The sequence below is a fragment of the Mytilus galloprovincialis genome, chromosome 13 (assembly GCF_965363235.1).
Source record: "Mytilus galloprovincialis chromosome 13, xbMytGall1.hap1.1, whole genome shotgun sequence".
Lineage (NCBI taxonomy): Eukaryota > Metazoa > Mollusca > Bivalvia > Mytilida > Mytilidae > Mytilus > Mytilus galloprovincialis.
This window is the reverse complement of record NC_134850.1, coordinates 27,303,749-27,331,459: the sequence shown is the minus strand read 5'-3', so window position 1 is coordinate 27,331,459 and position 27,711 is coordinate 27,303,749. Positions and strand designations below refer to the sequence as shown.

The window sequence follows — 27,711 nt, the reverse complement described above, 5'->3', positions numbered from 1 at the left end:
GTCCACTAATAACCCAAACGTATTTATATGCCGGTTTCTAATTTATATTTGTTATGATGGGGCGCCGGACCTATTGAGTACCAACTGCCACCGAGTAAAGAAATTATGCCTCCGAAATCTCCTGATAGTGATTCCGCCCAAAATCGTTAGATTCTGAGTACCACACATGGTAAAGGCCCTTTTTGTTGATGTTATGTTTTATTCTATACAAGAGGTCACAGACAAGCTAGTGAATTTATGGTTTGTAACTGAAATTCTAATTACAAGTTTTCTCCTAAAAATACAATAATAGCAACATACGATTTTCTTATTAAGTTAAATATTTTATTCTATGAATGTTATCTGATATAATACAAGATTTAACACTTTGTGCACTAAAAAAAATTAAATTGTGTCATCAGTGGATTTTAAAGGGACATCACTCAAAAATATTTTTCTGTAACATAAGTATGTTTTAGCCGAGACTAATGTATAGTAGTCTCAGGTTTTAGTGATATGTTTGATTTGAAGGGGCGCCGGACCTAATGAATACCAACTGCCACCAAGTAAAGAAATTATGCCTCCGAAATCTCCTGATTGTGTTTCCGTCCAGAGCCGTGAGGCCCTGAGGACCCTGAGTACCAAACACGATAAAGGCACTTTAGATCTTTGGACTGCATTCGTTACATGTGTCAGACAGCATTCGTTCATACCAATTTTAAACAAATCAAGTCGTCTCTCAGGCCCTCAAATCTTTTAGAAAATTTTGTGTTCACTCGGCGGTTGGCCACAACATATAATTTCAAGTTTATTTACAATTTACAAAGTGTGTATATGCTAAGAAGTTTTAAATGAACATATGTTCCAATTGAGATCTGCAGGAGGAACACTGACAAGAACTCCCAATTACCAACCAAACTTTTAAACTGACCAAATGGCATTTTTTCCCTCATCTTACTTTGCCGTTCGTTCCCGATTTGCCCCCCCCCCCCCCCATTTCAGAATGGCTGGATTCGCCCCTGATGTATATCCAATGATGAACACCAAATAACTTGCTGCTGCAGAGTCCTTATATTTTTCAGAGATATATAATACAATATATGGCTCTGTATTTATATAAGAACATTTATAATAATTTTATCTAGTCTAGTGACTTCTAATTAAATTTTTGCTCTTAACTGACGTTTTTTAACCAGGGTTTGCGGGTGTTTTTTTTTTGCCTTTTATCTTGAAAACTATCAAAGATGAATAGATCCTTTTTATTACAACAATGATCAGCTACATCTAAAAAGAAAAACATGATTAGCAATAAACACAAGATAAACAACAAAGAGATTACTTCATGAATGTTATTTAAGTCTACAATGTTCCGTCCACTGCTTTTATATTAAACAAAGATCTTCACAGAATGAAATATAAAGCAAAATGGTGCCTTGGGTAAGGAACTACTAGTAATGTCTTTAAACAAACAAACATCAAATATAAATGTCCTCGCAATCCATTATTCAAGTAACAGAAAACTAGAAAGTTATAAAAGATAACAAACGAGGTTAGGCTTGATCGAATAGGAGCATAATTTTCGCGCATTTAGTTTTCCAGTCAAGATATATGGTCTTTTCATGAAAACTTAGAAACACTGATTTAATAACCGTATTGAAGCTTCAATCTGGTATCATTTATTTTTCCTTTAAATAAATGGTAAGGGTTATCTTAATTCCATACTGATATCCCTTTTCTGGTAATTTTTTGGTAAATATTTCATCTTGATTTGTTTATGTTTTACCAGAATTCAATCTCTATAGTTATATTGAATACGTTCTTACAGCATTTACGCATTGCATACTTTATACCTCCTCTTTTTACCAGGGAAATCCACATCAAATATGTCAATTTGCCTGTACAATCACCTATGTCACAATATTGTTGGATCAGAGGATTACGTTAGACTGATCAGATTGATAAATGCATTAACAGACCGTATAACTAGCAACACACTCTGTAAAACGCGTATCACCAGTGGTAGTTTTGGCGAAGGACTTGAGCTGAAAGGCAGTGACCTTGATATTATGCTTACAGACCCTGGTAAAGAAGTTATTGAACAAATGAAACATCAAGATTATCATTCTGATAAAACATATTATTTAGTAGAAACTAACGACATTAAACCTGGCTTTGCATATCTACGTCTATTAAATGGAAATACGAAAAGTGAGCGGTTGCTGTGTCGAGAATTTGAAGGACATTTATATCTATCAAGTGTATTGTTTAAAATGCGTATCCTTTCTAAAATGTTGTGTAGTGTTCACGGACCTTGCGCTTCCGATAAAAGAGGCTACTATGACTTTGCATATTGTTTACATTCAAAATCATGGATGTGTACAGCTTTAAAATGGGTTACAAGATCAAATAATTCATGGCCAACTAGTGAAGTAAAACAAAGAGTTGTTGCCCATGGAGTCATGTTTGTGCCAATTGGCCAAGAGGGGGATCTCAATGAGGAATTAAAATGGCGTATATCCTTCTCTTTAGGTGAAAAATTTCTGATATGCACATTTAGTCACACACAGTTGTTGTGCTATGCTCTAATGAAAATTCTTCTGAAAGATGTTATATGCGCATCTCCCGGATGTAAAGACTTACTTTGTTCATACTTCATTAAAACTATCTTATTCTGGCTATCTGAAGAATTACCGACATCGGTGTGGAAACCAGATAATTTGATGCATTGCTTTATGAGGTCTTTGAAAAGACTTGTATATTGTGTGGAATACTCCGTTTGTCCACATTACTTCATTCCAGAAAACAACCTTTTTGAATATAAAATTATTGGACAAAGCAGAACAAAATTGTTACAAAAATTGAATGAGTTATATGATTATGGATGGCAATGTATCTTTAGTTCGGAACAAATATCTAGCTTACCGTATTTTACAAGAGATCAGTGCAATACAGACATGTTTGCATATAATATTGAAAAAATGATTAAGTCAAGAACAATGGCTCCAGTAGCAAGAACAACCGTCACGGAATATGAACGATGTCTAAAATCATTACTTTTAAGTAAATCCAAAAAAATAAAAACCATCCATTTACACAATATGACTCAACTTTCCTTGAACACTGCACACACAATACAGCTTTCCAATCGATATAGTAACAAATACAATTATAAACAATATAAAACATGTATCTGTTATATTCTACAGAGTACCCACCACGTTGCTGTGTCAGGCTGGTTGACGTTGGCGACATTATTCTACAAACACAAACAATACCACAAAGCACTTTGTGTTCTGTCATATTCACTCACAAAATGTACCACAGAAAAATTGCGCTTTCGTACAAATATAACCGACGTACATCGAAACCTTTTGCGTTACAAAATATTTAGAAAGTTAAAAATTATTCGCACGCTACGATTTCTATTGTTAAATCCAATATATTTTTTTGAGGACACTAATTCTATTCCAGACGAACTAAAAATATATGATAACGATTTTAGTCATCACATCGTAATACCACCAGTTACCTATCTCCATTTCCTAACATTCTTGTGTCATTTTCATCTGCACAATATCAGAAATTTTCAGGAATCTCTAGGAGACCTTCGTCTTACAATAGAAGAGGATTATTTTATGTCGGATATTGGTATGAGAGCTATAGCCTATGACTGTCTTGGTGTAGCTTTTCAAATTATAGGAGATACGGAAGCAGCGAGAGAAGCTTTTGTAAAATCAACAGAAATTTATTCTGAACAGTTCGAGAATCCCTCATTTAAACGACTAGCAATACTAAATAGGTGTATAGATTAGTATTTACAAGAGCTCAGGGATAACTTTTGCAGAATAACTGTTTCCATGTACAATACAAATCGTTTATTCAGATGAAGAAAGTAGATATATGCGTGTTCGCAACTTAATGTTATTACGATGTTAGTGTTTCTGTGCCCTATCTACAAGTAAGAAAGAGTTAAAGTAGAACAAAATAGATTTGTTAACTACTTCGTATCCAAAAGATGTAAATTTAAAATGACTATAAATGAAAATGAAATGTGTTACTAACCTAGATTATTGACTGTACACTCTAAAATTGAACTAACACTTTTTATATACAAGATACAATAAGAAATAATTATCATGGTAAGTATGTTGGGGAAAAAAGAATTATTTAGTGTTACTTTGACCTACTGATGTTGATTGTAATGTCAATCTCACATTAATCGTATTTTTGTTTTGTAGCTTTGTCATATAATCAGTGTTTTGTGTTTATTTCTACTTTACATTGTTACGAATGAGAAAAGAGAACTTTTTTTTTTAGAAAACGTTTCTTGACATAACCCTGGTTCATGAACTTTTAGAGCAGATACTGGATACGTATTACAAAGTCTGGGTAGCAGATGCAAGCTCTTGAATACCAGATAAATTGGGAAATGTAATCCAATATGCAAGTGAAGTCGATATATTTGAACTAAGGTGGGGAAAATTAAAATTTTTAAAATCAAAACCGTCTCGCTTGTCATGGATTCTGGTACTGAGATGGCTATTTATGTCAAATTCGATGTATAAGTCTAAAAATGAGACAGAGGGGCCATGTCTGTTGCTTTTAATTTCTAGAATATATTAATTGAACCCAATCAGAAAATTTTGGATTATTAATCGCAAGACCATGATCAATATATCTGAATGTGATATTAAATGATCTGATAAAAAGAGCACCTCATAATATAGAACTACTACAACTATTTTATAGTCTAATAGTACAAAACATGAAAATTTTCAGTAGCATAAATCTAATGGCTATGTAGCTTGAAACACAATTACCATATTAATACATTAACCTATTTCAAATTTCATTGAAAACTTAGCGGGCCTTTGTTTCCCTAATTTCAACATATACTACTCCACAACTTTTTTTTATTTTCTTGCATACACCTAGGTCTATTCCACAGGCACTCGTCTCAGAATATGTTTTCCTATATACCTTTATATAACAAGGTATATAGGAAAATTGTTTTCTGAGACGAGTGCCTATGGTCTATTCTATTAGTAATACTCACTGTTAGTATAATAGTCCCAGCATACACCAACCATATATGTATTATTGGTTTAATACTAAAACAAATGTTTAAATCATAAAATTTTATTTTTTGTTGAATGGCAAATCATGAAATTATGCATTTGAGAAGGTTTTTAGCTTTATTTCCGTCGGTATAATGAGGATTTTTAAGAAACAGCTTCACTATCCGTAAGAGTGATACACTGGTGATGTTGTTTCAATCAATGCATGAGAAATCTTAATTTTCGTTATTTGTCCACTAATAACCCAAACGTATTCATATGCCGGTTTCTATTTTATAATTGATATGATGGGGCGCCGGACCTATTGAGTACCAACTGCCACCGAGTGAAGAAATTATGCCTCCGAAATCTCCTGATAGTGATTCCGCCCAAAATCGTTAGATTCTGAGTACCACACATGGTAAAGGCCCTTTTTATGAATGTCATAATAAATTCTATATAAAAGGTCACAGACAAGCTAGTGAATTGAAGGTTTGTAACTGAAATTCTAATTACACGTTTTCTACTAAAAATACAATTATATCAACATACGATTTTCTTATTAAGTTAAATATTTTATTCTATGAATATTATTTGATATAATACCAGATTTAACACTTTGTGCACTAAAAAATATTAAATTGTGTCATCATTGGATTTTAAAGGGACATCACTCAGAAATATTTTTCTGTAACATGATTTAAGTCATCTTCGCTAGCCAAGGGTTACGATCCACTCTTCAAGAGAGCGGGAGTGGATCGTAACCCTTGGCTAGCGAAGATGGATTTTAGTATGTTTAAGCTGAGACTAGTGTATAGATTCTCGGGTTTTGGTGATATATTTGATTTGAAGGGGTGCCGGACCTAATGAATACCAACTGCCACCAAGTAAAGAAATTATGCCTTCGAAATCTCCTGATTGAATTTGTGTTTCCGTCCAGAGCCGTGAGACCCTGAGGACCCTGAGTAGTACCAAATACGATAAAGGCCTTTTAGACTGCATTCGTTACATGTGTCAGACAGCATTCAGTAGCGGATCCAGAACTTTTCCTAAGGAGGGGGGCCCGCTGACTGACCTAAGCACAGAAAATTTAGCAAATTCCATAATTAAAAATAATTCTAAGTTTAAATAATAGCCTGTTATATGCTAAGAAGGTTTAAATGAACATATGTTCCCATTGTTTAGGACTTTATTCGTTATAGTTTGAAATATACAGGCAAAGTTTAAACGTTTATGAAGTGTCCTATATTTTGATTTTAGTGGAACCTTCAGCTAAAGATATTGATAGGTTATGGATTTCAACTCCTGGCTTTTTGAGGTATTAGATCTTTTTTTTAAATGGCGGGAAACGACTTGGACTTATACCATATATCTAGCACACAGGCACTCGTCTCAGAATTTTTTTCCCCTAAATACCGTTATATAAAGGTGTATAGAAAAAAAATTCTGAGACGAGTGCCTGTGATCTACATGGTCTAAAATCTGATTAAATTCCTAAACCTGACCTGAATATCTTTTTAAAGGCAAATTTAAAAAAAAAATCGTCTAATATAAACAGAGACATATAATACAATTATATGTCTCTGATATAGATAAGTTTTTAAATATGAAAAGTCAAGGAATTATGTAGGAATTGAAACTGTCAGTAAGGGGACGACCATTTGATATTCTGGGGGGGGGGGGGGGGGGAGTGGGGGGCAGGAGGATTTTGAAAATAGATATCTCAGCCATGATAATCACAAAAATAAATGGTTTGTTCTGTGGTAGTTTGAAAATAAATTACCTGACTGGCAATGTATTGAAAATAAATAACTCATCAGGTCTAATCGAAAGTATGAGATGGCACCAGATTCTTCGTAAATCATCTTTTCCCCAAAAAAAATCGCGAAACACGTCCCAAATGTTTTTAATAATAAAAGTATAAATATTATTTAAATATACTTGATATGTCTGAAAATTGGTTTTATTTAATTTGAGGTATCTTGTCTCAGGAAACCTTACTTCACTTTTATTTTAACATATTTTAAATGCTTCATGTAGGAAATTTCAAAACTAAACGCTTGTCTCCATATCAAATTGTGTTCACAGCGAGTGTCTTGAAAGAAGCAAATTCTGTTTTCGCTCAGACGTAGCCCTGATTTTTCAGGATCAAAATTTCTTATTTATTTGTCTTTTGTTCATTGATTGCGCTTCTGTATTCTGTTAGTGTTGCATTCCTTTTGTAATCTAGTAATTTTGTTATGAACTTGATCACGAGTTTAAAAAAACCAGCAGCCACAGACTTAACTATGTGAATTCCATTTTTACTTTATCATGCACATTGGTTTTTTGATGTTGTCCCTAGAAACTTAAGTCTTACACTGAATTTATACATTTTGCTTTGAGACCAAAATATTGTCAAAAAATTATTAATACAAAACTTGCATTTTCAGATTATTAAAGGGTCTTTGGAACACTCAGAAAGCATGATTTTGCAAATATTGTCAAAAAATTATTAATACAAAACTTGCATTTTCAGATTATTAAAGGGTCTTTGGAACACTCAGAAAGCATGATTTTGCATCATTTGTTCTATATAGCTTCTTGGGCCTTCAGTGGCTCCAGAACCCTTAAAAAAATGGTACATAATGACTTGACTATACATGCATTATTTATAATAAACAAATAAGTTGTGAAAATGAATAATCAGTCCCTTGCTTTAATGAAAATGAAAAATCTTGCTTCAATAGTGCTGAAAATGAATAATCTGTCCTCTTAGTTTACAAAAATAAATAACCGATCAAAAACAAATCCTCCTTCCCCCCCACCCCCAGAATATCAATTGGTCGTCCCCTAAACTATTTGATGGTAAAATAGTTGCATGCATAGCTTGAAGGTATCCAGAACTACTGATAGGAGGGGCGGGAACCTGGAGTAAAAGGGAGGAAGTGGCGGGAACATGAAGAATCAGGAGCGGATCCAGCCATTTCAAAAAGGTAGGTCCCAACTCAGGATAAAGGGCATAGGTCCCCATTTTATTATTGATCGTCCAAAAGTCTTCGGGAAACGACAGGAAAACAGATTCAGTGCTGTTTTAAACAAAAAATCTTATTATACATATCATTGATTAAGCATTGAGACAAATATTAGTACTTATATTTGAGGTGGCTTGTCGTCTGGTTGTGCTGCAACCGGATTGATTGATTTGCAGAAGCAAGAAGCAATTGGTTTATTTTGCTTTCTTGACAGGTTAACAAATCAAACATATTTCCAGTGACGGATCGAGGGGTGTGTCCTGGGTTTGGAAGCCTTCTTTTTTTTTTACGATTATAAATGCTTTTGAATGAGGTCATATGGTTGGGACAGCATAAAGCATAAAGCCTAAAAGATGTATTTAAAGTCGGTTATACATATACCAATACAACATAAGCTCTGTAGAGCTTTATCCGATATACATATATGACAAGCACAATACATAAAACATAAAGCACATCAATATCATGCAAAATAAATAATGTTATCAAGCACAGCAATTAATAAGCACAATTAAAGCATATCATGAAGCAAACATAAAATGCAGATAAACTAACATTCATGCAATAGCTATTATAAAGCACTAAAAGTAATTCAAGCATTTAGAACACAAAATAAAATATTATGCCTCAAAATTTAAAAGCTAGAGTATACAAGATAAATAAATAAACAAACTGATCTACAGCTCACTGAGATCGACAGGAGGAACACTGACAAGAACTGCACTCCCAATTACCAACCAAACTTTTAAACTGACCCAATGGCATTTCTTCCCTCATCTTATTTGGCAGTTCGTTCCAGATTTAGCTCCCCCCCCCCATTTCAAAATGGCTGGATTCGCCCCTGATTTATATTGAACACGAAATAACTTGCTGCTGCAGAGTCCTTTTATTTATCGGAGATATATAATACAATAATTATATGTCTCTGTATTTATATAAGGGAGCTACCATTTGATTTTTAGGGGGGGGGGGGGGGGGGGGGGGGGGGGGCTAGGATGATAAATTTTGTCCTGCATTTTTTTTTAGTTGTAATCTCTGTCCTGCCTTTTGACTTTTCACTCTATTCCGTCCTGCCTTTTTTTTATTAGTTTGTCTTGACTTTTTTTCATAAATTGTTATCCTGCCTTTTTTTTTGCAGTGTCTCATCCTGCCTTTTTTTTTTACTCAGAACTCCTGTCCTGCCTATTTTTTCATATTTCATCCTAGACCCCCCCCCCCCCCCCCCATAACAATCAAATGTTAGCTCCCTTAGAGCATTAATAATAATTTTTGAAACACTTAATTGATAATATATGTTTGTTAATCATGTTAATATGCATCAGCCAGTACATGAGACAACGAGACAACTCATAAAAGCTTATTTCATAATAGGTGTGATGCTGCTTCTTGTGCATGGTCATTGAACATTGAACATTGTCAGTGGTTTATATGGTTATATTACTAAGTAGTAACTATCTCCTATTATATTCCATGTTTTTCCAACAATGTTTAATATACATGTACTATTAAATCACTGTACCGATTTAGCCTTTTAAGGTTCTCTATCGGAAATAAAATATATCTATCAATCCAATTTTCAAATCAGAGAATACTAGTACTTTAACTGTAACACTGCAGTAATCTTGAAATGTGTAGAATTTGATTCATACATTTTTCAATGCAATCTTGAGGTCCACATGTAATAACGACATTCATCTAGTTGCCAATTTCTGGGACCATAAGTCACGGCTTTCACCATGTGTTTAAGTTGCAGTTGTTCACTGAACATGGCGAAGAAAATGTTTCGCTGAGCGCAGTCTGATATGACGGCAGACACCAGATGGAACCTTTTGGTGAATGTCAGAGAGATCCATACACTTACACACAAGTTATTGTCTGGAAATTACAAAAAATGATTGTTTTGTTCCCCCTAATTCCTAAACTGTTGGAACCATAACCCTCAAAAAATCTATCCCGACCTTCCTTTTGTGGTATTGGACCTTCTTGTAAAATTTTATAGAGATCCATTCGCTTTAACTATAACTATAATGTGGGTTCAGACGACGACATCATAGCATTATACATACCTCCAAAAAATTTTGCAGTTGTATGAAAACATGGAAATTACATTTTTGATAAATAAGTGCCAGTCTGCCTAAGGATCAGGCAGTGACCAAAACATGATAGTCTCAGATTTTGATAAAAACTTGCACAAATCATCTCAAATACAAGTTTTGAAGAAAAAAATACTTTTCGGACTAATAACATATGGTTGCTATGGAAACAGAGCCATATGATTTTTACAAAGCAACGAGTTGTTGAAATTAGCATAAAACTCAAAGTTTTTCACTTTTTTAGTGTCATGAAAACTAATGTTCAGATAAAGTGTAGTACTTCTCCATTGTACAGCAACTTTTTCAACTATGAAATATTCTTGAAGAATAGCTGTTTTGATGGAATTCTATTTCATTCTAGAATTTTTGAGGTACAGAAGGGTCTTCATGGACCGTTATGTCCAAAAAAGCCAAAAATGACCAGAAATCAAGTTTAAATATTTTCTATTACCAGAACAGCACACACATGGTGTCACTAAATATGGATGAAGTAGTATTCATACTTTCATTATTTTATAAAAGCTCGGTGGGTTTTTTCCAAATATTGAGTAACCATAGCAACAAAGTTTACCCTATAGCAACAAGGCTAAAAAATAAATTGTAACAAATGTATTCAATATTTTAGTCTAAATGCATATACATGGACTAAATAGGATTTATTTCAGCTAGTCACATTCAAGTGTTGTCAATTGTTACATTTTTTGGTCCAGAAAGTATTACATAGCAACCAAAATATGTGCTTAACAACCAAAATGAACAAACAAAATTTGATGATTTTTTTTTATAAATTTGTTTTCTCTGGTGCAAAAAGTGACAATTTAGTGGTCAGATATCAATAAATTCTATATAAAGAAGTAAATAAAATGATATCCTCATTTCATCAACAAAAACATAAACTCCCCTAGTTACGAAATAAATAATTAAAATAAAAAAAGATAATAAAAAAAATACCATCAACATGTATTTTTTAAACTGAAGACCTATTTTTAACCAAAATCTAAGAAAAACCATTAAAAATATTGTGATGGGTCCTCAACACCCCCATACTTATAACTGACAAACAGTTGTATGCATACATGTATTAACAAATAAAGGAAGATATTTTCAAAATTTTTCATTTTTGGTGTTACCTTACTTCTTATACCAGATAATTATTGTTCTGAGACCTACATTAACTATTATAGTAGTATCTGACACTGTCATGTTCTAAAAATTTCATTACAACCATTTTTTTCTCTTTAAACAACCAAAGAGGGGGATATGATATCAATTTAACAACAACAAAAGTTATTCCTTAGCAACCAATGCTTGATCAAATTCATTTTGAAAAGAAGACAAAAATCTAGTCTTAAATGACCTTTTTTAACATGTTAAAAGTGACATCAAATATACGTTTGACATATTTGTTCTGCAACATGCAAGGGTTTATTTATATATATTTATATTGATATAAAATAGAACTAGACGAAATAAGAATAAATTAAAAAATTTAAAACCCTCATGTTGGGTGCTTAGTTCTCAAGATTCCTTGACATGCAGTATTCTGTATATATATGATTATGATGTTGTCATGTTAGTATTTAGTAATAGCACAAATTATAACAAGTTCAGAATATTTGCCTCATAATGAACTAAACAAAATGCAAAATCTGTCATACATATGCAAATGAAGGTAAAATTAAATACAATTTAACTAATTTGCTCTCTGACATGGTTCATCTCAATATCATTTAAAATGTCAACTAAATTGTCATCATCAACATAAGCATCAGCAATTCTTACAGTTCGGCCAACCTTCTTTCCTGTTCTGGTTAATAAAGCCAATCTTGAGAAATAAGACATTATCTGACTTGGCTGTAAACACTGTTCTAGAGCAAATAGTCTTTCACCATCTTCATTCCTGGCAGTCTTCATCTTTTTAGCAACAACATTCGGATTTGCTTTTTTACCTGTTCTATCTCCTTCAACAAAAATATTTTCTAGATAGTTCTTCACTGCATTAGAAAATCGCACCACTTTTTTATCCTTCTTCAGTGCCCAACCTTGATGAATGGGAGAGTTTGTCGAACTGCCAGAAACTGAAGTCCTGCTAAGAGAAAGGGCAATATTCTCTTGGTTGCATTGCTCAGCCCATTTTATTCTGATGTGATCGTACGTTGACATCTTTTCAAGTTTGTATACATGTTTTTCAAAGTCTCTGTGTCTTTGAAAATCAGAAAAAGATTTGAAAGAACAAATGCATCCTGTCTCTGTGCATACAAAAATTCTGCTTGCTAATTCTGATGATTGGACGGAGTTTTCTTTTGGCTTTGAAATATTGCCAGTATGGGCTTTTGGTGTTGTGAAAGGTTGAATTATAGTAAGATTTGGCAATGCCTGGGATAAATCTGTTGAGCATAAGGAGTTGACATTGTCTACTAATTTACCATTGCCTATGTTGTAGGCTTTATATTGGGTAATTGAATGTTCATGCACTTCCAGGTTGGTTATTGAGTTTATACCGCTCCACTTGTGTTTCACTTTTTGCAACTCTGACTGATCTGCATTCACATCAACTACAGCCACTTGACATCCTGCAACTCCTAATCCTTCATCTATAGCCTGCTTCATTTCCTCTGCTGTTGTAACATTGTTGCCATTTGCTACATACATTCTAATCTTCTGTCGAAGATGTGCAATTTTAGCATCACAGTAGGATTTTCCTGATTGTGCCTCACTGTAGTCATATCCTTTTATTTTGATACCTGCAATACAAAGACATATTTGAAATTTCTGAAAAAATAACAAGAGTGCACACACTGAAATGTCACGCCTTCTTTACTAATCATTGATATTATGTTGATAGTCCTAAGTTTTAAGCTTTATTACAACTGTTACATAAGCTTAACATTAACCAAGATAGCTGACAAAGACCAATGCACCCTTAAAATGAGGTCAAGGTCATATTAACCATGCCAGACAGACATGTTCAGCTAACAATGCTTCCATACAACAAATATACATGACCTATTACTTATGTTTAAGACAAAAAGATCAAGACACAAAAGCATAACACTGTGCAATGAACCGTGAAATTGAGGTCATGGTCAAATAAAACCTGCGAGACTGACATATAGATCATAAAATACTTCCATTCACCAAATATAGTTGACCTTTGGCAAATAATATTAGATAAAAAGACCAAAACTCAAAAACTTTACTTTGACCACTGAACCATGAAAATGAGGTCAAGGTCAGATGACATCTGCCCGCTAGACATGTACAACTTACAATCATTCTAGGTGTCAGATTTCTTTTATGAATAATTTCATTTCTAGTTTTTGATGCGCTTTCTTTAAATTTTTATAGTTATGAATATTGTTAAAGCTCATATGGTGACCAGTAACCATATGAATATTTATCTTTGTTGTTCGGTCATTTTATTACATAAATAAGGCCGTTAGTTTTCTTGTTTGAATTGTTTTACATTGTCTAATTGGGGCCTTTTATAGCTGACTATATGCGGTATGGGCTTTGCTCATTGTTGCAGGCCGTATGGTGACCTATAGTTGTTAATGTTTGTGTCATTTTGGTCTTTTTGTGGGTAGTTGTCTCATTGGCAATTATACCACATCTTCTTTTTTATATTTGTCGTTGAGGGATAAATATCTCATTGGCAGTCATGTCATATTTTTTTATTACTAGGTTGAATGCATTTTTAATCATTACCTGTTTGTTGGGAAATGCAATTTAAAGCTATCCATAAATTGCCACAGTGGTAACAACCAGCATTGTCAGACCTCAGAAACACTTCTTTGAGATGTCCCATCTGAACACTAATTTCACTCAGTGTATGTCTGATGAAAGCTGCTACAGCAATCCAATCTTGCTTGCTTGCACTTTCCAAAATATGAACAAATGTTTGGTGCTGAAAGAAAAAGACTTCATTAAAAAATATGAAATATGAATACTGTAAACCAACTTATTTTCGCGAGCAATTTATTTTCACGACTTTCGCGAGTAGAAAAATAAGGCGGTCAAGAAAGGGTAAAACACGAAATAAAGTATCCGCAAAAATAAGTTGGTTTACAGTAATTACTTTATTATTGTCATTCTTACAATTTTTAATTTAATTCTTTAAATAGATGTTGAAAGTTGCATGCACTAAGTGTGAAGTAGCCTTCCTTTCTCCTTTGAGTAAAATTTCAGTGCTCAATATTTTGCTATATAGAATGGTAGAAATCTTAAACATCACTGGTCTAGGAGTAGATGTGGATATTTATGAATGGAAAGTGTTGAACTAAAGTTTTATAATCATTTGTAATATGTACGTTTCAAGCCAGAAATTGTCACACATACATTTTTACATAAAAACAGGTTTGAAAAAAAAAAATAGATGCTTACAATTTACAAAAATAATATTTTGAAAAGCAATGCAAGCAGAATTTTTAAGCAGTTATTTCAACAAATTTCAAAAGTCTCGAAATTCTAAATTATAGAAAAAAATCAGCTGAGGAACTAAGCTTAAATTTGAAGGTTTATTGCAGAGTGTTGGATAAGGGTAAAACTATATATGGCACCATCAATTTAAACGGGGCCATAAAAAAAATGTTCAGTACATTGCAAAATCTGATTAAAATTACCTTCAAATTAACTTGATCATCCTTCTTCTCCTTATAGATGCACACTGCAACATGCCATGATAATCCCTTTTGGCCAAACCAATCTGACTGTTTTTCCCTGTGTGAGCAAGGGAGGAATTTCATTGCCCAATCAATAACCATCACTGCTTGACATTCACTCATATTATCAAACATGTCAGTTCTGGCAAGGTCTTGGTTGACAGTTCTCATTATATGGCATTTCCAGTTTTCTATTTGATCAAGTGCAAGTTTCAACTCAGTTTTGTCATCAGAACCAAATGGCAAGTTTGATACCTTAATTAAAACGGACGATATATTGTCACATCTGTCACATTTGATTGAATGGTCATGGTCACACTTTGACTGATAATTTGGCACTTTGGGGTCACTAAGGCCCCATTTAATACAGTGGTCAGCACATTCTGAGTTGGGAGATATGTGTAATTTATAGTCCCCTTTCAAATATTCCTTGCCCGATTTCAGTTGTTGGATAAGTTCATTTTTCTTTTCCCGGGATATGATATCTTCATTTTCAATACCTTTAATAAGTTTTTCTATTAACTCAAAACCACTATGTCCATCAGCTGTTATGTTATCAAGACCATGTAGATTTCGGCGCTTTGATGCAGAACATACATTAAGAATATTGTATAAGGTTGCACGGCTCAAAGGAGTAAACTCATTTTCTTCACTGTAAGAGTTATACATATCAATCAAGGTTGAATGACAAGCTGTTCTTACTACTTCTGGTACTGTTATAACTTCACCTGATTCTAATTTTATATCTCTTGTGCCATAGGAAACAATTTGATGGAAAGCTGGGTTAAAAAAGAAAGACAAGGCATGTTCAAGTTTCACAGGGTCCATTCTTGATCTTTTCACAGGAGGTTGATCATGTTGGTCATAAATTGACTGAAAATTCATCATCCTTACTTTGTCAACTCTATACTTGGTTAGTCCTGGAATTCTGTTTAAAAGTTGTTCTTTTGTTGTTTTGGATGCCATAATTGACAATAATTGTTCCTTGACAATATTGTTATCTGCCTCATTGTACAATTTGATCAGGGAATTAAACATTTCATCGTAGTAGTTATCAGATGAGCCTTGATTATTGTCTGCTTTTTGTTTGAAGATACGAGCTAGCAATATGCTACTCTGACCTGGTGCAATAGCATTCAAAACAGCACTTATTGCCTCATCTGCCTTTCTTTCAACATACAGCTGTGTTGTTTTACTAACCGTCTCTATGGATGATTGGAGTTGGTATTTTAGTGGGCTGATCTCCCCTTTAGATAGAGATGACAGGACGTTATTGCATGTACTCAAATCTACAGGCATTCCCTCATTACTCCAGTTAGATGTCTGGGACAAATTTGTTCCTTGTGATGATTCCTGAAAATAGGTTCATGTATGTAGACAACATAATTTTACATTGGGTAAATTTTTATGCAAAACAGTAGCCTAATAAAAAGCCTTAAATGGCACAATGTTGAAATATACAACATTGCCACTATTATATATGTGTGACTAAAATCTATGGAGGTTTCCAAATATATGGCCGGTTCTAAATCTATTGCAGATTACTAATCTATGGCAAGTGTGACGGTACATCTTCAAATAAATCAAATTTATGGCAGTTTTTTGTTTTCTCCAAGTCTACGGCAGATTTGATTACGTAATTTTCTGTATGGACACAACATTCAAGCTTGATACAATTCTGAATTTGGATTTGGATTAAATAGTTGACACAGATAAGGTTTCTGGCGTAGATTTGGACCAACTTGAAAACTGGGCCCATAATCAACAAGAGGCTGTCACAACGACAGCAAACCGGATTTATTAACATTTATTTGTATCCTGCCAATATCACAAGAACCATAACTGATGAATGGTGAAAGTGAAAATCATCAATATCAAATTTGACCTCCATTTAGTCATCAGTACCAACATATTAAAATTTGAAAAGCTTAGGTTGAATGGTTCATGAGTAAATGCACGGACACTACTGGAAAAGCCATTTTTAAATCTTTCAAGAACCATAACTCCTGAACAGCAAAAGTCAAAATTGTCATTATTAAACTTGAGCTCCATTTTGTCATTAGAAACAACATATTAAAATTTGGGAAGCTTTGGTTGAAGAGTTCATGTGTAAATGCACGGACACAACTGGAAATGCCATTTTTCAATCTTTCAAGAACCATAACTCCTGAACAGTAAAAGTCAAAATCGTCATGATTAAACTTGACCTCCATTTTGTCATCAGTAACAGCATAATAAAATTTGAAAAGCTTTGGTTGAACAGTTCATGAGTAAATGTACGGACACGACTAGAAAAGCCATTTTTCACTCTTTCAAGAACCATAACTCCTGAACAGTAAAAGTCAAAATCGTCATTATTGAACTTGACCTCTATTTTGTCATCAGTAACAACATATTAAAATTTGAAAAGCTTTGGTTAAACAGTTCATGCGTAAATGCACGGACACGACTGAAAATGCCATTTTTCAATCTTTCAAGAACCATAACTCCTGAACAGTAAAAGTCAAAATCGTCATTATTAAATTTGACCTTCATTTTGTTACAAAAATCAAACTTAGTTTAATTTGGGACCTTTTGGACCACATCAAAGAACCACATGAGTTACAGTAATTTTGCACCATAAACATCTCGTACCCTGGCCATTTTGTACCTTGACCATTTTTTACCATAGGCCTAAATCAATATATTGTTTGTTTCCCCAATCCCGACCCTGCCAAGCCAGGTGTGGGTAGGTAGGTAGGTAAATAATTTTATTTTTCCGAAAAGCCTGAATATTATCAGATGATCCAGCAAGCCCGAAAATCAGAAATGAATAAAATAATATTTGACTTAGTTTTGCCAATAAAATTTCATGAGTAGGACCATTTTTGCAGGGTTGGTCGGGATTGGGGAAACAAACAATATTTTATTTTGGGCCATATGGAACATTAACACGTACCCCATGGGACCTTTATAGCTTGCTGTTTGTGTGAGCCAAGGCTCCGTAATGATAATATATCAATAATGATTTACTCTTATAAATAGTAACTTGAATGGAGATTTGTCTCACTGGCACTTATACCACATCTTCCTATATCTACATACAATTTTGTACCTCATGGAACATTAACATGTTAATACCATTCGAATGATCATACCTCATCTTTCTCATTGTGTTTTGAGGTATTATGCGTTATGCGTTAATTAATTTGGTTCAGGCAAACATAAGTACAGAAAGATACCAATAGGTATTGGGTAACACTATGTCCCTCCCCTTTCTACAGTGTTGGATAAAACATGAATATTATTTGGTATAATGATGTCTTTCTTGGGAATAATTACTATATGGCAATATCTTCATTTTCCCTTCAGACTGCATGAACATACATGTTTATGAATATGTTGTATGCCCTTTACAAAATTTTCACAGTTATATGTACATGTATAATTTTGATAATTTAGAAAACATGAATTACCTGACTATCAATTGTTATGGTCTTGTAGGACTCAGATGACCTGTCTCTCAGAAAATACTCATCATTCCCAATACCACTGTCAACCTATAAAATATAGATGTAGATAAGTTTGAATGGTTAACAAGCATATTTTATATTTATTCAATAAACAAAATACCCACAGGTAAACAAGTACCTGTGAAAAATCCCCTAAAGTTTTCATACAAGATGTTAATTGAGATGAACAATATAGAATCATACAAAATACAGTGCTTGCATTTGCTACTCAGTATTTTGACAAGGCAAAATGGATCAGCTTATAGCATAATATGCTTCCGGTACATGTATGTTTGCACCTGTCCTAAGTCAGGAATCTGATGTACAGTAGGTGTCAGTTTTTTATGTAATGTATACGTGTTTCTCGTTTTTTATATAGATTAAACCCTTGGTTTTCTGTTTTGTATGGTTTTGCATTAGTAATTTCAGGGCCCTTTATAGCTTGTTGTTTGCTGTGAGCCAAGGTTCTGTGTTGAAGGCTGTAAATTGACCTAAAATGGTTTACTTTTATAAATTGTTATTTGGATGGAGAGTTGTCTCATTGGCACTCACACCACATCTTCCTATATCTATGAACATAATTGACATTTTCAAAGATTATTTTTGAGTGCTAAGATATCAATTTGAATCATTGTCTGATAATCAGGAAATACCAGAAATTCACAGAAATGTGGAATGAACATTTGCTGAATCACACATAATAAACAGAGGTGCATGTTTTTGTAACAAACTGTTTTACAACTACCACAATGCTTACATTTCAACTTTTTTAAAGACATTACATTTACAATTACTACATTTTGGTGTAGATAATTGTATGTCACCTCATATTCTTATATCATGTTTTCCTGTTCATGATTTTTTTAAAACTTAATTCTATGGAAACAATTGAAACACTTACCCTGCAACTATTACTCATGCTAGCTTGGTTCTCTGAACCTCCATTTGTTTTTTCTTTGTTTTCATGCATACACTGTTGAAAAATCAAGTCATAGACTAAATGGTTATTTATATCAGTGATAGTTTTAAGATTTTTTAAGCAAAATAAAAACAAAAATAACATCCCTGTGTAGCTCTGCTCATTACAATCTTTGTATATTTTCGACCATGAAGGTAAGAATAATTTTTTTTCTATTTAGATTTGCTTGTTATTCATTCTCCTAGTTTTCACTAAAATTTGGATTAAATTAAAACCTTGGAGATTAGTGTTTGCTCTGGTAAGCATGCCTCATTAAAGGCTTATAAAAGAAAAGAGGGAGTGTTACTGTGTGGATTTTCTATGTCATTTTCAATTTTTTGTCTCTGGTGTATTGGTTGTGTCATTGGCTATTATATAAATAACACATAGCTGAGAGGGTGTTAGAGCAGATTGGTACCCCGAGAAAACATTGTCGACCGCGGCGAACCTAAGGTTGACAATGCCTTTTCGAGGGGTTCCAATCTGCTCTATCACCCTCTCAGCTATGTGTTATTTAATTCATTATACTGAATGTCCTATCATTATTGGCTTTTACAGATTACTTTCATTATAAAAGTATTTTCTATGACGTCACGGGTATAAAAACGTTACGGGCATTAGAAAAAAACAACAAAAGTCAAGCAAGATTTTATTTATTTTAACAGTCGATAATAAAATCTCAGCCAAAATGTAGAACTTAAGCATTGTATTTAATTCCTTGATGTAAATTCAATTCATTGTTCTTTGAATTATCGATTTCTGATTGGTCTACAATGTAGACGAGAGGGTAACATTCAAAAAAATTGTCACCTGCTCAGCCATGTGATAGAGTAAATTGACACTCCCGTCTTAGTCAATCAAAATATGGCATTTTAACGTGAAGTATAATAACATATAATATCTTCTTGTTTCTTTTGCACATAAAAAGTTGGGATCAGCATGTCCCTTCTTTACAAAGCAGTGATATTATTTATAATAATTGAACACGTTCTTGTCATTATCATGCCTTTTAAAGTTGACAAATATTTTTTTTCATAATATTAAAAACTATTTTTTTTTACAAACCTCTGGCTCTGAAGCATCACAATCAATATCTTCTTCATGTAAGTTTGAAATTTGTTCATAGACGACAGTTCTACATTTACGGCAAATTCCTGCATAAAAAAAGAAAAACTTATTTAACGAGTTGAACATACAACATACAGTACATGTATAAAACATTTTGTAAAATAAGGCTGAAGGACATATATAAATGAATACATGAACCTACAAAAATCAATAATTTACTATCATGATATTCATCATCATATAATTATGTTACGTGTTCAATAAATATATATCATTCTATAAAAATAAAGTAAGTGCACAATGACATATTCTAATGTGTGCTCATTGATGAAGGCCTTGTAGTTTACTATTTGTCTCTATATTAATGCAGTATTTATATGTATATAATACATGTACATGTATTGTTGGAAGATATTAAATTGACTTCATTATGCTTTAGCCTCTCCAAGCCTTTTTTTTGTACATTAGCAAGAGTCTTAGACTGAAGTCATGGAACTCCGAAGTACAAATAAAATTTATATTCTGTTTATCCAGTAATTTACATCAGCATATGATACATTGTATACATGTTTGAAAATTTAGTTGTTGACATTTGTAAGAACATGTAGTTGTAACTGATCTTATAAAGAAAATCACATAACTGAATGAAAGGCATGAAAGGTGGACCAAAATATAAATGTACTTGCATGCCAAATAATAACCTACTATACAGCTTGCTCAACATCATGAAGTGGGGATATTGGATAATTTATTTTTACATGTAAACAACTTATGAACTTATACCTGATACAATGTATTTGTATAATAAATGGCTGATTGCAGTATGAAATTATATAAGAATATTACCTATATAGAGATTTACGTTTTTTTTTCTCAATAGAAACTCAATATTGTAGACATAAATGTATTTTCCAAGATACATGTACAATGTACATGCATATTCAAAAACCACATGGTTGTTTAATTGTCCATGTTGTGTGTACATGGCCTTGTGCATTGTTGACGACAGCAACAGACTACTTTGATCATATAAAAATATCTAGTGTGTTTTGATTTGTAGAATCTCGCACTGATATACATTGTACATAATATAATGTATCTAATATTTTGATGCATTATTCTTTCTTTTTTATTGCTCCTTATACTTCTTATTAAAATTGAATTAGAAACATACAATGAACACTTGCTGCCTAAAATATGTACAAGCATGTATAAAATTTATACAAATGTCATACCCGTAGCCAGGGGGTTGGAACCCCCCTTGAAAACAAATATTTACTGTTTAAATCAATGTTCTGTTCGAAAAAGTTTTAAATATTCATTACACATGCCACCTTTTTCACCTCTGATAGTGTTCATCACAAAATATAACGGCAAGAATTCTTATTAAGAATATTTTCAATAGTTTGTTTAGTTTTGTGTTGTTTTTTTTGGGACAAGTTTGAAATGTTCCCTTTTCATACCCCCCCCCCCCTTTTTTTTAAAAGATTTATGATTGATGTATGACCTCAATACCTGTGACAAAACCTGTTTATATTTTTAAAAATAATGTGCTAAAATATTTGTTGTTCATTACCTGATCCAACAGGAACCAATTTTCCATCATACATGGAAATGGCTCTGCTCATGTCAAGGGTCACTGCTCTATCTGGTTTAGCCTTTCCTGAGTGTTGAGGGTGTGAACAGCCTGCCTTTTTTCTCCAACAAATGCCTAATGCATAACGATGCAATGGGCAAACAGCATATGACTTCAAGGCAGAGAAAATCCCTACCCTGAAGCATATCAAATGTCCCTCTGTAGGAATATCATCTGACTTCAGCCCAACTGAAGCCAGATGGTTTTCAATATTTTTACTACAATTTGCAATAGATATATCAGTTTGATCTTCTTGAAAATATGGCGAAAAACCACACTCTGTGTTACAGAAAATAGAAAAATTACATCTTCTGCCAGTCATGTTAGTCAACTGTGACGTCCATTTGTTATGATTAGTAACATAAAGAGTTCCGAAAGGGGAGATAACTCTATTAAAACATGCTAAAATATGGAAATTTTTCTGCTATCAATAATATCAGAAAAACAAAAAAACCCACTGAAAGAAGATGAAAGACAGAATTACAAGTAATAATATGTTTTATTAATCATAATGATATAATCACACAGATCTGGTAATAGCTATAAATTAATTTTCAAAAGTGATAAATTTACTTAGGTATATAAGGAATAAGTCTCAACTTCATGGTACCAGGAAATAAACCACAATAACAAAACATAACTTATGCTTCATTTTTTTAATATTTATGTCATGTAAGGTTTCTAAAAAAGTATAGGAGTTGATGTTTTTTAACAATGCATGTTTACATAAAATACGATATTGCCTGATCCTTAGGCAGACTGGCACATAATAATAAAAATAATAAAAAATAAATCAGTGCTAACATGTAAGAAAGTATAAGGCAAATTTTTAAGCCTGTGACTCTTCTACAAGTTTTGGACACCTTAACATGTTGAAATCACTGAAGAACTATCATTCATCTACAATTGATGCATAAGTAGTCCCTTAAACTATCACTAGCAAAGAAACTAAAAAGTTCAAAATGGTTGTCTCATTTGAAGTGCATTCATGATGTAAAAGCTTGAAGCCAACACACATCATGGGTAAAACATGAAAGGTCTAGGTATTTCTGTTGAAAATTCTACTTGCATACAGTTCCTAATCCCACAACCACAGTTATAGTTAATAATATACATGTGAAACAAACAAAAAACTAATCAGTGTTTAATGTTTTCCCTTTCTGGTTTATTTACGAGTGTGGTCAGTGATAAATATATACTGTTACACCGCTGTCCCACGTTAGGGGGAAGGTTGCAATTCCTCTAACAAGTTTAACCTTACACATTCTGTATGTATGTGCCAGTCCCAAGTCAGGAGCCTGTAATTTAGTGGTTGTCGTTTGTTTGTGTGTTATATATTTGTTTTACGTTCATTTTTTGTACATAGATTAGGCCGTTAGTTTTCTTGGTTGAATTGTATTGGATTCTCATTTTGAGGCCTTTTATAGCTGACTATGCGGTATGGGCTTTGCTCACTGTTGAAAGCTGTATGGTGACCTATAGTTGTTAATTTCTGTGTCATATGGTCTCTTGTGGTGAGTTGTCTCATTGGCAATCATACCACATCTTCTTTTTTATATGTTATATTGAGCTATTTTAAAAAACTAAGTCATAACATTATTATCAAAAGTCTATTTTCAATATAAATACATATATTCTATACTATTTAGATGTATTATTGGTGCAACTTAAATGCCAATTGCTGCATAAGTAAAGCACAGAATACTAGTGGCCATGTTATAATTTAAGCTGTATATGCTAGCACGCTTCTTGGGCATTTGATTTCATAAATACAAATTACAATCTATCCTTCTCCTCATCTCCTTTCATTAACCAGCATAATCTAATTAAAAAAACATCTTTTAAATAATTTTTTATTTGGCAACAATGTAGTCATGAACAGGAACAATCCAACAATTCATTAACAATCATCATAAAATAACAAGATTAGTAAGTTGCATTTACTAAAATAATCTCATTAAATATTAACAACAGCTGACAACAGCATATAGAAATAACATGTTTCTATAAAGTTTTTCAATATTTTGCAACATTAACAATTTTTTAAATAACAATGTATACTGACTCAACAGCAAATCACACAAACTTTATAATTCATAACAATTTTCATTCTAGAAATTAAGACCATAATATATTACGCTATTTTAATGCATTATAACAATATATCTCCACAATTCACAGAGTTTAAAAAAACAATATAACAAATAACAGATAACCAAAATAATGTCTTTGAATAGTATCTCATCATTTTGGCAACATTATAGACCATTGATGAACATAACAACATATTTCAGTGGCGGATACAGAGGGCAGGTTCAGGGGTTGGAACCCCCAACTTTTTTGGGACAATCAATGCATTTGAATGGGGAAATGGTTCCGCACCTGTATTTTATATATATGTATAAAGTTCTAATTCACTGACTATAGGAAAAATAAATTTGATACCCAATGGAGGTCAGTAATCATTTTAATTATATTTTTTTTAAGAAATTTTGTATAAAGCAAATATTTCTTTTTACAGTAAATATTCAAAAATCTGTTTTTGAAAGCAGTTGCTGTAATTTTACAGCATTATGGTAAATTAAAATTATTAACCATATATCAAAATATGTCAATAAAATACTTTTCTGCTGGTTTGGTACTTTCTATACAATTAACAGAGAAATAATTAACATCACTCCCAAACAGTTTTTTCAGTAGCATTGGCTCCTGCTAATCTTTTTCCCTGCCCTTATATGTGTAATGAAAATATCATTCTTTAAATGTCAGTTGAAAAAAAATCATATTTTGACAATCAATACAAAAATCAACAATAACAATAGATCTATAGAAATATATCCTCAACAATAACAGTGTATATAACTAGATATACTATCCATAACAGTCAATATATGTTAACAGCTGTGTATTTACAAATTAACATATTATAAATTAAATATTGGAATATAGTTAAAATCATTTTTCCATGGAGATGAAGTATTATATACAAAATGCATGATGCTACTTATGGATTTATTTAATTTTGTGGGTTCAATTTTGTGTGGAATTGCAAAAAAAAAAGCTTTCTTAGGATTCTTAATATTATGATTTTTTAAATATTGTATACAAGCCTCTATGATATTTGTATTGTGTTATACTCTAAGACACATAGTTTGTTTATGCACACCAAAATGATGAAAATTAATACCCATAAATAATCTAAAAGGATCTAAAGTATGCAGCACAATTGAAATACACCATGTTTAAAAATACAATTGAAAGTTCACAATTTGATTACAAGTCAAGTCTTTTCAAGAAAATGGTGTCCACCAATGCATTTAAATAAACTAAAAGATGCAATATTTGCTTCACAAAGAACATTTAGAACTTTTACAGCCCACCAACATAATTATCTGCCCCCTAGCGACACTTCTTTTTGGAATAGTCCTCTGTGGTTGTGATTGATACTAGCTCTATTCTAATTACAAATTTCATATGTTTTATTGCACTCTAGACTAGTAAATTTTTATTTGGACTACCGGTAGTTGTTTCTGCCAATAAGATAAATGTCAGAATATTGGTCTTTGGACTAGTAGTTTTGGTGCAGACTGCAATAGTGTTATGTTTATTTTTATTTAAATAACAATCATAAATTAAATATTTAGTCAGTCATCGGGATCTGAGCCAGTCAAAAACAGATAATAAATGAATTGTCCAGTCAGTTTCAGACATGTTTACTGTAGTAAATTCAGTACTCTTCAGGCACATACTTAATTTTCAGTTAATTAAGTTCCTTTCATTTCATTTTCAGATTAATTTTCAGAAATAATTTATGAGGTAGAATTTTAATTGTTTGTAGAGGGAGTGAAAAGAAGTGTCGGGATAGTACTTAACTTACTACAAGTAAAAATATCAAAACATTAACAAACTCTGAACAGACACTTTCAAATAATTTAAACACATGGCCATAGAAGTCTTATGACCTTTTAAGATATTTCTATGAGTGAAGGTAGGTTAGCATTTAGTGTAATCATTTTTCTATAGAGAGCATCAAACAGAGTATGAACAATGTAATGTTTGGATCGTTTTTTATCAAATTTTAACTACGCACTATGCCAAATCAGATGTTCCCTTGGGAACATCTTTTAAACTTGAAATTATAAACTTGGTTTGTTCCATGATATTTCAATTCTGAAAGTATAATTTTCACGTAGACTTAAATTCTCCTACCAAGGTAAAAGTTTCAAGAAAGTTGGTGAAAGCAAATTTGACTCATTGTATGACTGCAGCACACATAACACATCTATCAAAGACATTTCTAGATGTTCATGGGAATTTGCTATTGATGAATCAAAAGATCTTATTTATCTATATTAAGAATATTTAAAGTGACATTAACACATGAATTTATCCTCTAAAAATTAAATGATTTTAAAGAACCTTTTCGGATGATAGTTCAGCTTAAGTTTTACATTATCTAAAATAACAGATAACAATATCATAAAAAAAGATAACAATGTACAATACAGTCCTTGATTAGATTTTACTCTTCCATATCAAATGGATCAGAATCATAAGCCAGTTCAATGGTAACAGGGGCGATGGTACGATTTATAACCTGTGATGGGTGTTTGTCTTCAATAGGATTAGATATTTCTAAATTTAACTCTTCATCAGTATGTGCTGGTTCTTCTCCTGGTACCATTTGTTCATCCTGCTCCAAAGATAACACCTCCTGTGATCTATCGTCCATTTCAATATCATGTGCTGTAGCTACATTTGTACAAGATGTCTCATTATCAGGAGAACTATTGTCAGAAACAGAATCATTGTCTATATGAGTAGCACTATTTTCTTCAAGTGTGTCTTCTTTTGAGGTATTTGTGGTTTCAACAGATTGTTTATTTTGATTTTGACTGTTTTCAGACTTATCATTATTTTGACTTTGACTGCTATCAGAATCATCATCATTTTGACTTTGACTGCTATCAGAATCATCACAATTTTCATCATTTTCAAAATTACTGTCATTTTGTGCATTATCAGCATGCACCACAGCATCTTCATCAATACAAATTGAATTTTCACTTTCAAATTTGGGAGAATTCACTGACAGAGCTGTGGAAGTGTTTTTTAATTCATCTTTTTCTTTCCCCTCAAGGTTTAAAGATTTCTCGTCAGCATCTTTACCATTATTGTCTGTAGTATTAGAATCCCCTGGTAAATCATCATTCATATCCATAGTAAATACATCACTGTCAAATTTTAGAGATTTTACTGGTATTGATGGAACCACCATTTCTTCTTCCTCAAACATTTTGGGTTTCTTAATTTTAATTTTCATTTTCAAATCTTTATTAATTTCTCCTGCTTTTTTATTAGGCTTCTGTCTTGAATTCTGTTTGGTTTCTGAAAGAATTAACTATAAACATGTATTCATAAAGGATGGGTTATGATAGAAGATAATTTACAATATATTTCAAAATTTTGCTTTATATTTTCTATGATTAATTAAAAGGTATATTTAATATTGCCATAATAGCACAAGATATGGCTAACCACAAAACCAGGTTCAACCCACCATTTTTTTTTAAATTGTCCTGTACCAAGTCAGGAAAATGGCAGTTGTTATCTAATAGTTCGTTTCTATGTATGTTGTGTTGTCTTATATTTTTTGTTGCACTTCAGTGTTTCTGTTGTTTCCTTGTTTCCTCTTATAGTTGATGTGTTTTCTTAGATTTTAGTTTGTAACCCGGATTTGTTTTATCCTAATCA

The 27,711-nt window shown here is 32.5% G+C and overlaps 3 protein-coding genes and 4 non-coding genes across 7 annotated transcripts in view; 1 reads left to right on the top strand and 6 right to left on the bottom strand.

The window, feature by feature from the left end:
- Nucleotides 1-57: 57 nt before the first annotated feature.
- On the bottom strand, nt 58-184 carry LOC143057961 (U11 spliceosomal RNA). Its single transcript, XR_012972886.1, has one exon. It is a non-coding gene; the product is annotated as a U11 spliceosomal RNA (small nuclear RNA).
- Nucleotides 185-508: 324 nt separating this feature from the next.
- On the bottom strand, nt 509-644 carry LOC143057965 (U11 spliceosomal RNA). The gene has a single exon (XR_012972889.1). It is a non-coding gene; the product is annotated as a U11 spliceosomal RNA (small nuclear RNA).
- Nucleotides 645-1,850: 1,206 nt separating this feature from the next.
- Nucleotides 1,851-4,127, top strand: LOC143056377 (uncharacterized). Its single transcript, XM_076229469.1, has one exon. The coding sequence runs from the start codon at nt 1,863-1,865 to the stop codon at nt 3,789-3,791; it is 1,929 nt and encodes a 642-aa protein (XP_076085584.1). The 5' UTR covers nt 1,851-1,862; the 3' UTR covers nt 3,792-4,127.
- Nucleotides 4,128-5,345: 1,218 nt separating this feature from the next.
- Nucleotides 5,346-5,472, bottom strand: LOC143057963 (U11 spliceosomal RNA). Its single transcript, XR_012972887.1, has one exon. It is a non-coding gene; the product is annotated as a U11 spliceosomal RNA (small nuclear RNA).
- Nucleotides 5,473-5,886: 414 nt separating this feature from the next.
- Nucleotides 5,887-6,030, bottom strand: LOC143057966 (U11 spliceosomal RNA). Its single transcript, XR_012972890.1, has one exon. It is a non-coding gene; the product is annotated as a U11 spliceosomal RNA (small nuclear RNA).
- Nucleotides 6,031-10,710: 4,680 nt separating this feature from the next.
- Nucleotides 10,711-19,264, bottom strand: LOC143057455 (uncharacterized). Its single transcript, XM_076230764.1, has 6 exons — nt 19,197-19,264; nt 18,260-18,343; nt 14,766-16,157; nt 13,852-14,050; nt 12,680-12,887; nt 10,711-10,729 (listed from the first exon to the last, which is right to left on the bottom strand). Exons 1-6 carry the CDS (start codon nt 19,212-19,214, stop codon nt 10,711-10,713), a joined length of 1,920 nt encoding a protein of 639 aa, XP_076086879.1. The 5' UTR covers nt 19,215-19,264.
- A 4,532-nt stretch (nt 19,265-23,796) lies between these two features.
- Nucleotides 23,797-27,711, bottom strand: part of LOC143057569 (uncharacterized) — a 35,446-nt gene continuing 31,531 nt past the window's right edge. The window contains exon 24 of the mRNA XM_076230886.1: nt 23,797-27,345. Coding sequence (XP_076087001.1) covers nt 26,480-27,345 — 866 coding nt within the window. The 3' untranslated portion in view covers nt 23,797-26,479. The remainder of the gene's footprint in view (nt 27,346-27,711) is intronic.